We start from the raw sequence: 16,298 nt of genomic DNA on the forward strand, positions 1-16,298 counted from the left end.
AACCAAGATAGCTTTAAAAATTTAGGACAACAGCATAGTCTGTTAAATTCCACATTTGTAAACCAAATAGAACAGCAGCGACCATCAGCAATGGCAGAACTGGGGCTTAAATAACCTTTTCAGCAAATCTTAACACAGAATCCCAAAATAAGTTACCTGATGCCTCTACTTCAGACACTGCTTTGCTTTCATCTACTAACTTACCTGGTATATCTAATTACCCAACGCCTCTCCTGGATTTCATTTTCCAAAACATGTCAACCAACAAACTCCAACCACAGGAAGTTGGTCTTGTGGTTCCCACAGATTCAAGCTGCAGAGCCAGTAGGTCCTTTTCAATCCTAATGGATCCCTCCATACCAGCACTTGATTCTCCAATCCTAGGGATCCCATTGCTGCAAACCCTATAAATCTACTCGCAGGACCTCCAGCACCACCAATTGCACCAGTTTTTGCAACCATCTTAAGTTCAGGTTCAGGTTCAAGTGTTGCTAATTGCCAAAAGAATGCAGGCTGTATACTTGGTTTACCTGGACTGGCAAGTTTGGGAATTTCAAAAGCTCCTCTTTTGCCTTTCTTTCTTGGTCGACGAAGACGACGAAGGCACAGCCCAAATTTAACTTCTCAAATTGAAAGCTTCAAGAAGCCTACAGATTTGTACCACCTGTTCCCCAGTTACATAAACCAAGGTAGCTTTAAAAATTTAGGACAACAGCATAGTCTGTTAAATTCCACATTTGTAAACCAAATAGAACAGCAGCGACCATCAGGAATGGCAGAACTGGGGCTTCAACAACCTTTCTCAGCAAATCTTAACACAGAATCCCAAAATAAGTTACCTGATGCTCTACTTTCAGACACTGCTTTGCTTTCATCTAATAACTTACTTGGTATATCTAATTACCCAACGCCTCTCCTGGATTTCATTTTCCAAAACATGTCAACCAACAACTTCCAACCACAGGAAGTTGGTCTTCGTGTTCCACAGATTCAAGCTGCAGAGCCAGTAGGTCCTTTCAATCCTACTGATCCTTACATACCAGCACTTGATTCTCCAATCCTAGGGGATCCCATTGCTGCAAACCCTATAAATCTACTCGCAGGACCTCCAGCACCACCAATTGCACCAGTTTTTGCAACCATCTTAAGTTCAGGTTCAGGTCTGTGTTGCTAATTGCCAAAAGAATGCAGGCTGTATACTTGGTTTACCTGACTGGCAAGTTTGGGAATTTTAAAAGCTCCTCTTTTGCCTTTCTTTCTTGGTCGATTTAAGACGATTTGGCTGCACAGCCCAAATTTAACTTCTCAAATTGAAAGCTTCAAGAAGCCTACAGATTTGTACCACCTGTTCCCCAATTACATGAACCAAGATAGCTTTAAAATTTAGACAACAGCATAGTCTGTTAAATTCACATTTGTAAACCAAATAGAACAGCAGCGACCATCAGCAATGGCAGAACTGGGGCTTCAACAACCTTTCTCAGCAAATCTTAACACAGAATCCCAAAATAAGTTACCTGATGCTCTACTTTCAGACACTGCTTTGCTTTCATCTACTAACTTACCTGGTATATCTAATTACCCAACGCCTCTCCTGGATTTCATTTTCCAAAACATGTCAACCAACAACTTCCAACCACAGGAAGTTGGTCTTCGTGTTCCACAGATTCAAGCTGCAGAGCCAGTAGGTCCTTTCAATCCTACTGATCCTTACATACCAGCACTTGATTCTCCAACTCTAGGGATCCCATTGCTGCAAACCCTATAAATCTACTGCAGGACCTCCAGCACCACCAATTGCACCAGTTTTTTGCAACCATCTTAAGTTCAGGTTCAGGTCAAGTGTTGCTAATTGCCAAAAGAATGCAGGCTGTATACTTGGTTTACTCGGACTGGCAAGTTTGGAATTTAAAAGCTCCTTTGCCTTTCTTTCTGGTCGACGAAGACTCCACGAAGGCACAGCCCAAATTTAACTTCTCAAATTGAAAGCTTCAAGAAGCCTACAGATTTGTTCCACCTGTTCCCCAATTACATAAACCAAGATAGCTTTAAAAAAGATACCGTAATGGATGGCATTACAACAAAAAATCAACCCAGTAATAATGCCCCACATCAGCCAGATATATTGGTCACACCACCAGCCTCTAAAAGTAATACACATATACCAGAAGAAAAAGAACCACTTGAAGACCTATTTCATCTCTTACCAGAAAACCTCCAATTGACGTTGATGATGTATACACTGGAAGTTCTTTCTCAGCGAGAAAAGACAAACAGCACAGCTAAGGAATAAATGGCCTTTTAGCATGAAAACTTGCTTTGTAGAAATTGAAGTGTACAGTACAGACCCTGCTTAGAAACAATATTAGCTGCCAAATGTATGAAATAATCCTCATATAATAACAAAGCAACTACTGTACAGTGTAATATCAGCATAGCTTGCCATTCTAGGAAATGTAAAAGTTCTAATATCAAAGGACCAACCTTTTAGCTGCAAATCTGTATGTCATGTCGTTTCTGACATTTTATTGTTATTCTGTAAGAATGTTTGTCTATTTCTTTCTATTATTTATTACAAAATAAAACTTAACACCAAACCCTGGCTATTTCTCTAGAGTAGAAATGCCCATGAAAGATACAAACAGAAGACTTTTTCTGCCATTTTCTAAGCAGGAAAGATGAGGTAAGCAACTTGGCTTTATACGCACTTAAACCATTATACTGCATATGGAATTCCCAATGAATAAAAAATTTACATTTAATGACAATTCAGTGACGAGGCCAAAATTCTTATCAAGATCTATTTCTACTCCATATACAGTATGTTGGGTATTCTGTTATTGTGAGCCTTTTTAGACTTTTATTCAAAAATGTATGTGTCCATGTTTGAATTTCTTCAATCTGCATTTTAGGAGGCTTAGATACCTTCTAACAGTCCACTTCACTAACTCTACATTCTTTACTTTTTCACCAATACAATGAAGCCTTTTTCTCCCAAAAAAGAAGGATTTGATATTGCTGATTTTGTCTTGCCTTTGTAACCAATCACGATTGCCACTTATTTACAAAAAAAGCTACAATCTGCATGGTAAATCTTAACTTCAGACTAAACCTCTACTGACATTAGTGCATCAGCACTTTTTTTCTTAGTACAGTACTAACTCTACCATTTCTTATGTACCCTTCCTGTCCTTAGCAAATAACAGCAAATAATGAGTGCCCTTGAATTCCTGTACCATATTGAAACAAATCTGATTAATTATTATAGTCAAATATCTCTTATATGTACAGGTAATCTTTTTTAAACTGGATTATGTTTTAGTTGTTAGAACCTCAACGGCATGAGTTTTCCAGGTCAAATATCTAATGCTCTGAAGATGATAAAGCAAATACTGGTAGTCATCTTTAAATACCTGTACAACTACTGTAAATGATATGAAGTAATGTAAAGATAACAATAAGATTACTATTTTTTTAAACATTATTTTATACTGTTTACATATGTTACTCAACAATAAGCAGTGAAATCTACACTATTCTGTGAATGTTTGATCAGATCTATGATACCCTATCTATTTCTAACTTCACAATGTTAAAGCTTTTGGTTATTCTGCAGGTACCTCAACATACCATCAAAAAGGGGAACAAAATCCGAGTTCTAGACCTGAGAGTGTAAAGGCAAGTTCTCCTGTGAGTCATCAACAAAAAATTCCAACTGTTACACAAGAACACCAGGCAACAACGTCAATCTATGGGAGACTCGAACAGAGGTACCAGAAGTGGCGGAAGTTTCAGAGAAGGGGATATATAGTACATACAATACACAACATCAACCAGATGAAACGGTCATAACAATAATACCAAAGTACAATCTGTCCAATACCGGGCCCATGTTTCATCCCAATCGCCTGACGTTAAAAGTTCAGTCTTCTCAGCCAGCATCTCAAACAACAGGAAAACCACAAACTTTCCCACCTACTTCTACTGTATTACTAAAAGAAAAATATGTGATGCCAAAAAATAGAACACAAAGCTTCTTCTATAACAGTACAAAATCTCAACATACAGGTACCAAGCCAAGGCCACAACAAGAACTTTTTAATACCACGGTGCGGTCAGAATACTACGTTCAAAGTTTGCCAGTTACAGCCCATCATCACGTACACGACATTCCTACCACACATGCTCAAGAAGATTCTAGTTTCACAATAACACCAGATAGCCCATCAACTGTCCACACACTCGATGATCACCACATATATCCATATGGCACCACAATTACACAGTACGATAACATATTAGTTTCAACAAAAACATCACCAAATTCACAAAACAGTTATTCAACAAAACTTCAGGATCTGAAGAATAATTTTACATCAGAACCTTCGGGAGAAACATCAAGCTATGTCACAATATCTGAGAACACCAAACCTGCTTTCACAACAGAGCCACAGCAACATGTTCAAACTCCTGCTACAAAATTTCAGGATCTAAAGAATAATTTTACATCAGAACCTTTGGGAGAAACATCAAGCTATGTCACAATATTTGAGAACACCAAACCTACTTTCACAACAGAGCCACAGCAACATGTTCAAACATTTACTACTACCAGTTCTCTAAGTGATATATCTGTTTCTACCTTGAAACAATCAGAGTTACTTTTTAACCAAGGGAAGCCTCATTTGCTGACAAGTCCAGAAGTTTCTTTTCCTAATTCTGAAACCTCTTCTGGAGAAACATTTTATTCAAGCACAATGCAAAGTCATACAGATAACACTGCTACAAAACCTGCATATCAAGAGTCAAGCACCACTTCTGCACTTCAAAATGTATCAATTTATGCTGAGATACCTCAATCTGACAAGAATCATTTTACAAAAGATCCCCAGAACCTCACACCTGATTCTGTTTCTACTCCTCACACTACTGAACCTATTCTTACTTTAGGGCCACAGCTCTCTTCCTCTACTATGTCAAATGGATTATATACACATTCTGCTTCATTGATGACTAAAGGAGGCATCGTTTCCACTGGAATACCCCATGATTCAACACTGAATCCAACAACAGAAACAGAAACCCAAGTCTCAACTTCTACCTCGGGATCTGATGATGAAGTGTCTAGTTACAGTCAAAATATTGAATACAACACATTTGGTATCACAGAAGAGCCAGCATTACCTGTACTCAACAGTCTCTCTGGCCCTCACAGTCATGAATCAGCCTCTGTTCTGAAACCTCAACAGTCCTCTACCACTTTACCACAAAGAGAAAGCATACTACTTCATCAAACTAAAGTATTTGCTCCTATCACAAAAAATCAGCAAACTACAGCCAGCTCTCAAGCAGGATCTTCAGAATCTGAAGAAGTTTCCAATTATGAAGGACACTATGACACACTTGTTACAAATGAAAAGGATTTTATCATGTAACCAGTCCTCAGAGCCACATAACTGTGTCAAGTTTAAAACATCAGCAGCTTTCCAACAGCTTTGCAACCCTAAAGGATACATTATCCCTGCCTACAAAAAGACCGCAGATTTTATTGCCAAATTTTAATTTAGAATTTGGAAATTCTGAATTTCAAAGCTCAAAAACACCACAAACAACAACCAATGAGAACAAGATATCCCATTCTCAAGGAGTTTCTACAGAATCATCTAGTTACACGGAGATATTTGAATACCAGCCGTCTCATACTGAAGGACTTGAATATCCATTTGGGTCTGTTCTGGATTCACAGAGCAATAAACCCATTTCAACAGTAGAGACCCCACACTACATCTCAAGCCATGTGAAATTAGATGGAGAATTGCTTCACCCAAATAAGAAACCTGGAGTTCATTCCCTGAGTTCTACGTTAAATCCCCCAGACGAAGTACCAGTACTGATTCACAGTGAAAGTTTGGAAAAATATCCTACAATAAATAATGGAAATCAGGAGTTTACTTCTACAACAGAATATAAGGAAGAGCTTTCCAGTGTTGAAGGAACTGAAAGTTTGAAACCTCAGCAGCTTTTCAACAGTTTTCAAACACCAAAAGGAACATTATCCCCTCCAAAACTTTATGAAGCATCAACAGTTCCCACACAAGCATTGCAAATTTCAAGTTATGATCATACTACAAAAGACAATGGTCTTATACCAAGCTCATCTCCTCATGCAGACTCAACATATTCTGGTAGTCTTGAATACAGTGAACATGATATCACCAAAGAACCACCACATGTGTCTGAAACTCTTCCTCTTCCTCTTCTGAAGTCTCAGCATCTGGTACCAGGGCATCTGAAACCCAAGGACAAAGTAACTTCATTCATATATAAACCAACCCAACATTCATATGTCTCTGATGTAGAAGTTCACGACGAAGAACCAAATATTACAAAGACACCCCAAGTACAAGAAAAACCTAATTACTCTACAGAAGTCCATCATCTACTTTCTAACCATTCCCCAAGCATTCAAGAACTGTTTAATACTGCAGACAAAAATCATTACCACGACGCACACTCATCAACAGTACATTATCCTTCTACAACCAATTCTCCCTTCAGACCTATACACACTGCATCTAAATTTCAATCTCATATATCTAGTTTTGCAAGACCCCAGGATATTTCATCCACTTCAACATCAAGTTCCCTATATCTTGACATCCCTTCAACCTCTCAACCAATGCCCCTCACATCCGATTCTACTCTGAGCCAACACCACACTACGAATTCCCTACCTCAGTCTCAAGTGTCTAGCTCTATTTCTCACGTCCAAGATTCAACAACTCGACCTCAAAATGATGCTGATCACAACAAAGACTACACATTATTTATCTCTAGTTCAAGACCTCACCATATTGGATACAATGACAATCCAGGTAGTCATGGGTATCATAATATCAGTCCCTCTCTAAAGCCAGTGCAACACAGGCCTGACTCTGATTCAATCAATCATCATTATGGGGTAGATTACAGTCACAAACCACAGCCTAACATATCTAATTATACTCAGTCAAGTCACAAACCACAGCCTAACATACCCAATTATACTCAGTCAAGTCACAAACCACAGCCTAACATACCTAATTATACTCAGTCAAGTCACAAACCACAGCCTAACATACCTAATTATACTCAGTCACATTCGGCTGGCAGTAAAGATGACCAGCAGGTCATGGTAAAAGTCTGGAATCTTGTGGATGGTCAATTACAGCTTTCTGGCAGTCAGAAGATTCCCATTTCTGAACTGGAAAAGGCTGGTATCTCTCTCAATACAAAATCTACAAAACATGATGATGGCAACGTATATTTCAATATTGATGACATTACAAATAATCAAAACTCAGATGTAAATATTAACCATTCCTATCAGGAAGGTATTAAGATAACAACTCTTCTACCTTCTAGATTACATGAAACTACAGAGCAGGCCATCCAATCCGGTTTTACAAACTTTCCCCATGAATTAGGTCTGTATGCAAATTCACCACCTAATCTGGACAAACCAAGTAACCAACTGCCTGACAAAGAATCTGGTCTCCTTTCAACCCACAGCTCACCTGAAAGGTTTGATAATAAAGTTCAAAGTCCACAATCCAATTACCAAGATGATTTTAAGAAACTACTTCAGTTACACATGCAGAAAAAAGAGCCTTTATCAAATGTTGGAAATGAACCTAACCTAAATTCCAATCTAAAGCCAAATATAACAGTCAATATATTTACAACTTCTGCTTCTCCGTTGTATTTTCCTTCAGCTTCTCAACAACCTTCACTCTTTACCACTCCTTCCTTACCAATGCACAATCAGCATGAAAATTTAGTATTTACAACTTCAGAAATACACAAACCACACAGATTGCATCCTTTGAGTTCACCAAAACCAAATCCTACAGTTTCATATGGACCCCACTTCCAGTGAGCCTCCATTTTAACCCACCTACAAAACTGGATCATAAATTAGACTTTCCATCACCAACATACACAGATGATTAATTAATTCACACTCGGACATAGGTTTTCCAGACTATTCTCTAGCATACATAGGTGAAGAAAGTGATTCGCCAAATTCTACTTCTGCTTTACATCATTTTCCCTCTCCATTTATCGCCAACACAAACAAGAATCCAGTAAACCATGGACTTCCATTCTTGCAATATAATCCTCAAGATATACACAACAAGGGGACTGGTATAGCTAAACCCCCAGTAATTCCTCAGTATAATATCCCTAATTCCTTCCCATATCAAAACATTCCACATGAATCTATACCTCACAATCACTTTGATGTGCTTAAACAAACACAGGTAACTACCAGTAATCTCCACCCCCAGCCAGCTTTCTCACATAGTACTATTTTGCATAACTTTCCAAACTTGAATGAACAGACTCACACTGCAGGTGTTTCTTATGTTTCGAACAATACCCCACAGAACTACTATGATGATAGCACTAAAAGAATCCCACAAACATCAAAAGCCCATGGACAACAAAATTTGAATTTCAAGCTTCCAATTATCCATTCCCACATACATGAAGCTTCTGGCACATATACAAACATACCAGGACAAACCCCAATTATGAATCCCACTAAAGAATATAATTCTCTTCCTCTGCATCCTTTTTATCACAATTATTTCCCAGGCACGCCAGTAAAGGAACCTGCCTTCAGTTCATTTATTCCTCCATCAAGGAATGGTCCATCATCCAGCAATGGCTCATCCCTGGGATCTTTCACTGCATCAACAAAGGCTCCAGTAGAAATGGCAACAAGTGTTAAAGATTATCATCATAACTTTCCTCAAGTAACAGAAAAAACCACTACTGATTACTATAAGAAGCCTGCCAAGGAACCGATAGCTTCCAAGTCGTCTGTAACTACACAGGCTTCCTCAACCAGTTCTTACACTCCACAGGATGTTGTTACTGACAATACCAAGACCAATCCCTTACCAATTTTATCAGTTAAGCAAAACAAAACACACAATATGATAAGTACACCAGTGACTGAAGACAATGAAAAACCCAGCCATCCAGAACCTGGCTCTAAGAATCCACAATATTTGACATCAGACAGCAACAGTCAATATACTAATAAACAATCTCTCAACACAAGTGAAGTAAATTACCAACATCAAAATCTACGCCTCAAACAGCCGCCAGCCATACCTCAGAGTGGACACAAAAACCAAGAAAACTCATCATCTTCACAGCAGCCAACATTGCCTCCTAGTGCCTTTGGAGGTATAGGCAACCCTGCATTATTGGGAATACCAATTGACTTGCAACAAAACCACGGTTATGCCGCCCAACAGTAAAACCCAAAATTTCTAAGCCTTTTCAAGCTTTCGGTGGGGTAGGTAATGATGCCTTAGAGAATTATCCGCTTTATGTTGGGGGTAATTTTGACAAAACTAATGATCCCAACAGATTTATCGCACTAAAAAATAATAATCCTCTTATTCAAGATAGGCCACCCATTAGTAGTAGTAGTAGTAATTCAGCAACTAGTCAAGTGTACCAACCCCAAATTACTTCAGGCCAGGTAAACAACAGCCTTAACCCTCCCGCAAGCATCCTCAGGAATTATGATCAAATACTTTCAGACCTACAAGAGCTGGAGACACTGGAAACCCTCCTAGTTGAGCTGGAATCCTTTGATCCACAAACGGCTGAAACAATACGATTGATTGCAATTGAATCTATATTGGCGAGGAACCCTTCTTTGGTAGAATACTTAATTTCATCACAAACAAACATTCAAGAATCACGATCAGATCCTGAATCAACAGATAGAGTTGAGTATATAAGGTCTAATGAGAGTAAAAATTTATATAATTCCTCACCCATGTATGACATTCCTCCAGAACTTCTAAAAAAATTCATAAGCATTCACATAAAAAACCAAACAAGGTACACCGACATCCAAAAGGATTATACAAAGGCCCAAAGCAACATGGAAGGGCCTCTCCACAGCTTAATTCAAGGAACTGGAAGCACACCTCCTTCACTAGTGGAACTTCGAATAGCTCTTCAACAACATTTGCAGCATTCAATACCACTGCACGCAAATGAAGATAACAGTGAGAACCATACTGTCAACATCAGCCACTCTGCACCAGTAAGACCGTCTGTGCCAGCGACACTGCCCGTACCAGCAACAGTGCTTGTGCCACAAACACTACCCATTGCCCCTGCAATAACAACTAGCACTGATAACCTGTTTTCAGAAATTTCAGCACCAATAGAACATGTAAGCAATGAAGCTATGTTGCAGTGCCTCAAAAGCATGTGGTGCTCTTTTGGTCTAGCACTAACAGTGGGTGTTGGTGCTGCCAGTGCAGTTGCAGCACCATTTGTCACTCCTGCTCTGGGGAGAAAACTAAGGGGAGAAGCAGAAGGACCTGTGGATGATATTCGCAATTATATTAACACCTCCAACCCAACAGTTAACCTTTATGCTGCATTGGCAAAAGACCTGATGAATCATTCGAAAAGTGAGGATGACGAAAGAGAAGGAGGACAAGATTTTGACATACTGCAGCAAATTTATCAAGAGGATATGTCTCGAGTGGTTAAATCCATACTGTTAGCATTTAACATGACGAGTGAACTGTACTTACCCAATGCAATTCTTTTAAATATGTTTAATGACATTAACAGAGAAAACAATGTGACTAAGCAAGGATCAGAAGACTCTCCTAACTTGTACATGCTACCCACTCCTTACAGTCCTCTGGATGAAGTAGACTCTCATGTCAAGAACCAAGTGAAGCAAAATTCTTCCTCCTCCTTAACCAGCAGCATCTTGTCTGTCAGCACTGCGAAGGATGTGGAAACAACCACTCTGTCTACCGCAGAGAGGACAACCAAGACGATGAAAGTGGTTCCTACAGCCAAAAAGAAAGGAGACCGATGCTCCGAAAATGATGGGTGCTCCATAGGCGTCGCTCTCGCCGTAGCAGTGGTGCCTTTTCTAGCAGCTCCGCTCTTAAGGAAGAAGAGGAGAGGAGTTGGAAGAGAGACATTACAAGATGACTTGACACTCGATGAGATATTTCCTCCGGAGCTTCGCTCTCTTCTGCCTGATTTGGAAAATGGACTGAATATTCACAAGCTTTTTAAACAAGACGTCAGCTCTTCCACGCCTGCAGGTGTCAGCAACGATGGAAGTTGAAGCTGCTGTGAATTCAGTACCCATGAATTCATCTAAAGCTTAGTAGTGCATAGTAAACTACTGGCTTTCCAGCCTTGTGAGCTCATTAAAACCTAGGGAAACTTTACCAATTCGTGGGCATTAATGTATATTGTACTTGATAGTAAGTCTCTTTATTTATATATAAAAGCATGTACATACTGTACACACAGCTTATATATACGCTATATGCATATGAGCACAGGGACAAACCGCTTGTTCACAAAGAAGTTGTTGAACACCAAGTTTTAGGGCCTGTAACAACATAACATTATAAAAACTAAAAAAGCTAAAAATATTTTTAAATACTGTATATAACCAAAACAAGAAAAAAAAAACTATAGACCTTATGGGAAAATGGCTAAGGTTTCCTCTTGCTTTCCAAAAGCCATACCTCACTGTACCATATCTACTGAAAAACTGAAAACGTTATGTAATGTGTTCATTATCATGTGTATTATTTACCTTTTGCATTGTTCAGAAGGCCATGGGACTGTATCAATAAATATAAGACCCCCCTTTTTTTATTTTTCATCTATGTGACCCTGTTCTTTCAAACCTTGTCAAAACAAGAACTCTACATTCTGATAAAGTTGTCAAGAGATTGAATGTTCAGCTAGTTGAAGTTGAAATGACGGCACTAATACAGGCTATCCCCGAGTTAAGGCAGAGATCTTACCTTTCAAAAATTTACAAAAATGAAAAAAAAAGTGATGAAAGCCTTACCTTTAACCCTGTGGTTGGCTTGCACACCGGAAGGATGATGCGACACTGAATTATTTACATGAGGGAGAGAAGAAACTAGTATCCAGCCTAACGTCGCCTTTACTTCGGATTTTCCCCTTAAAGCTGAGACGAATTTTATGAATACTGTAACTGTATCTTTTATGTTGACGCTATTGGATGGTGTGATAAATATCCCAGAAATTACAGCAACATTTTAAAAATGAGATATAATATAGTTTCCTTTAATTCAAAATCTGTGAATCTGCATGGCACTCGCGAAAGGGGACAAACGCCATTCACTGACAGAAAAGAAGTGATTTTTTGCAAACTAGGGATGCAACAACTGCAGTTCTATGAGTGGATATAGAACTCACTCTACGAATTTGATCACAGATCATTAAGTACAAAGAGGAAAAAGGTCACAGCAAACAAAGGCCACCTTCGAGAAAGGGGTCACTTTAGTAAAAGGGGCTAATGTTTAAAAATAGTAAAAAAATGTCCCCAGGATATGTCAAGGAAGATGTTATGAAACATTTAAGAGTATCCTCGGAAAAAATGACGAAGCTATATCAAGATTTGTCAGATAATCACCAGAAATGACGAAGACCCTCTAAACAGTAGGGTAGGAGACATAACGAGTAAAATTAGACTCCTTAAGGAGTAACCCCAAGAGCCATAGTAAACAATGACCCAAGATCCATAGTAAATAATGACAGAAACACATTAATAACGAGGGCAGAAGGAAACCCGCTGTCATCTCAGGATGAACTTATGACTGTGAATGAAAAATACAGAAAGGAAGAATTACGATGTTTTCCTAACATGAAAGAACAAACCAACATCAATGGTTTCCGAGGCCAAAAGGATAAGAGACTGCTTCTACTGGTTTATCGATGTGTAAATTCAATAATTTGCGATAAAGAGACTATAACAAATTTTGTAGGATTCTTGAACAAATCTTACAACTAGGCATACAAAAACATTACAATATATATATATATATATATATATATATATATATATATATATATATATATATATATACATATATATATATATATATATATATATATATATATATATATATATATGTACTGTATGTGTATAATCTTTTTACGAAAACGTGAGCTAATCAAAACATGGTTATTTTGATCCAAGTACAAAAAAAAAAAAAAAAAAAAAAAAAAAAAATGCTATTTACCGAGGCCTGACAACCGTCAGCTTTCTCACCGCCGACGGTAAGATGACAGCGTGTCAGACTGACGGTACCGCAATTCGTGAAAGCCTGGGGCTGCTGCACAGTGGCCAGTATGTCTTCAATGCTTCAAGTGACTTGCGATATTACCCGTTTTCATTAATAAATTACGGAGCATTAGCGCTGGATTTTCTCTCTCTCTCTCACATTCTTTTTATTGATTTATCTATCTTGGTAAAGGTCTCTCTCTCTCTCTCTCTCTCTCTCTCTCTCTCTCTCTCTCTCTCTCTCTCTCTATATATATATATATATATATATATATATATATATATATATATATATATATATATATATATAATTTCTCAGCTCTTACCTCAAGATGTCTCAAACTACCGCCAAAAATCATTGTAAAGAAATAAACACTTCCTGTATTTTTACCTTCTTTAAGTAGAATGAAATAATATTGAAATACATGAAGAATGGAGAAAAGCTTTTGATGTTCTAAGATTAAAAATAAAATTAAAGGCCCAAGGCATCTGCCTCCCACAACTGCTTAACGGTCAACTCCGCGCGCATGCGCTAACCGCCTTTCCGCTTCTACTTCCGGTTCTCAGACGCACAATTACCGACAACCATTTGTGTAATTCGAAACATGGCCACGAAAGCAACGCATGACCACGATGCCTGGAGGAAATGGATGACCGAAGATTCCGATGCGCATATGGCGCACTCTTCATCGCATACTTTTGAACGTTTTGAGGTTGTTGTTCCTGACGTAGGAATAAAATAAACATTCCTGCCAAATTTTTGTGGATTAGCGGTGTCGTCTCGTAGCGGGCGTTTATGGTTTTAAGTTATGTAACTAAATAGCTTTAACGTTAATCGGAAAAGAATGCTTGCAACTGATTAATAAACAAATGAAAGCTTTGGTCTCATACCTTAATTAGATAAAGCGCTCGGTATTAGCACGAGAGAAAAATTAGACCAATGCGACGTCTAGTACGGGCAGTGACGGTTACGTGAACCAACGCCAAACTTCAGATATTACCAGCGTGGAACAATATTCAATCTTTTTTAAAACAAAAGCTTGAAGAGAAGTCCTCTAAAAAGCAAGAAATCAAAGCTGAACAGAAGATGAACTTATGCAAACATTACCATCCGAAAAGGCTTTCCTTCTGGCTACCACGATGACTTAGTGGGTCATGTCTCTAGCTCACTCTCTATTCTCGACGTTGGCGCCCAGCTGTGTGTACATTCCATCTCGACTCTGGAAGAAGACAGTCATCAGTGTGCTGAGAAACGTGAGGGTGTTCAATCTAAGGGTAGTACAGGAAGTGATTGTGCACAGCAAGGGTTGGAAATACCTTGGCAACACCGGGACTCTCTCAGTCAGCTGTATAGGGTTCTATGGATGGCATGGTAGGTAAATCTGGGATATGAATTTGTATACAGTAATTCAACAACAATGTATTGGCAGTTTAACGCATCTTTTTATCCTTCAAACGTGCATAATTATACGACATTCTACTATATATATATGTATAGCAGTCTTATGTGCGTGGACGGCAAAATTCGTCATAAAACTTATTTCCTCACAACTGTATCAAGAACCTGTTTCACAGACGAATAAGGCGGGCACTAGAAAAGATTTTATAACTCGTGTTTACAATTACTGCTTTCATTCATCAATTTTTCTTTTTACTTAGTCACTCCCTTATTTCCTTTCTCTCTAATTGATAGAAAAAGCAAGTACATACATAGAGCGGTGAATGTAGCCACTGAGGTTTACGAAGGATTGTGGTCATTATAGGCAGTGTTAGTTTGGTTTTGTGAATAATGTATAAAAAAATTACCACCCCTCTCTTGAGAGAGGCCGTTCCTTGGAATTCTTACAGACAACCTAGCCGGTTAAAAGTGTGAGGTGTGAAAGGACAGTCGTGGTGAGCTGACATGGATGTTACAGTGACATAAAATATATGGAGCATTTCTGCCCTAAAATGGAAAACTGCAGTATCTGCAAAATTTTCGAAATTGAGATATGCCACCTACTGGGCCTCGTGAAACACCAATACACAAGTTACTGCAGTTTCAAAATGATTTTTCAATGTTTTATTTAGGGGGTCCCATTTGCAGTATCTGCAAAATCAGTAGTAAGGCAAGGGAAAACTGCAGCATCTACCATTTTTCTCAGTTTTGTATTTTTGCATATATTGCAGTCTTCCATTTTAGGGCAGAATTGATAAATTAGGAGTGATGTGAATTGAGTAATGTCACCATCTCAAATGATAGATAAACTGTCGAGCTTGATTTCCGTAAGAGTGAACAGAGAAGAAACAAATAAAAAATGCGCCGAAGTTTCTTCGGCGCAATCGAGTTTTCTGTACATCGTAAAATCAAGGCCATCGAAAATAGATCTATCTTTCGGTGGTCTCTGTATAATGCTGTATGAGCCGCGGCTCATGAAACTTCAACCACGGGCCGGTGGTGGGATGTCCTATATCGTTGCCAGATGCACGATTATGGCTAACTATAACCTTAAATAAAATAAAAACTACTGAGGCTAGAGGGCTGCAATTTGGTATGCTTGATGACTGGAGGGTGGATGATCATCATAATAATTTGCAGCCCTCTAGCCTCAGTAGTTTTAAAGATCTGAGGGCGGACATAAAAGTGCGGACGGCCAGACGAAGCCGGCACAATAGTTTTCTTTTACAGAAAACTAAAAATGTGTGAAATGAAGACCGTTAATCAGTGATAAGTGTTGTACTGCTTTATAAGACAAGGGAGAATGAATATGGATGGATAAGGATGAGATGGTTGGTGTAAAAGCTGGCCAGTGGAAATTCCATTTGGTCATGGAAGGAAAAACATAGAAAAACTTGGATACACATTGGTGGAAGTTTGTGACATACAGAGGAAAGATAGTGAATATATCTGGAGGATGACATGGATAAGGATGGGCTGACTGGTGTTAAAGCTGGCCAGTGGAAATTCCATTTGGTCATGGAAGGAAAAACATAGAAAAACTTGGGAGATACATTGGTGGAAGTTTGTGACATAGAGGAAAGATGGTGAATATATCTGGAAGATGACTTCTACACCTGATCAAACTTTCACTGGGGACACTGAGGAGAGGTTAAGAGATGCAAACGAAGCTGACCGATGATGATGATTGCAAAAAAATCT

General features: G+C 38.6%; 1 protein-coding gene across 1 annotated transcript; it reads left to right on the plus strand.

Annotated features, from left to right (window-relative positions):
- The first annotated feature begins 254 nt into the window (after positions 1-254).
- Positions 255-1,768, plus strand: LOC136834040 (uncharacterized). Its single transcript, XM_067096297.1, has 3 exons — positions 255-324; positions 423-1,160; positions 1,431-1,768. Exons 1-3 carry the CDS (start codon positions 255-257, stop codon positions 1,766-1,768), a joined length of 1,146 nt encoding a protein of 381 aa, XP_066952398.1.
- The last annotated feature ends 14,530 nt before the right edge of the window (positions 1,769-16,298 follow it).

This window comes from Macrobrachium rosenbergii, chromosome 53 (assembly GCF_040412425.1).
Source record: "Macrobrachium rosenbergii isolate ZJJX-2024 chromosome 53, ASM4041242v1, whole genome shotgun sequence".
NCBI lineage: Eukaryota > Metazoa > Arthropoda > Malacostraca > Decapoda > Palaemonidae > Macrobrachium > Macrobrachium rosenbergii.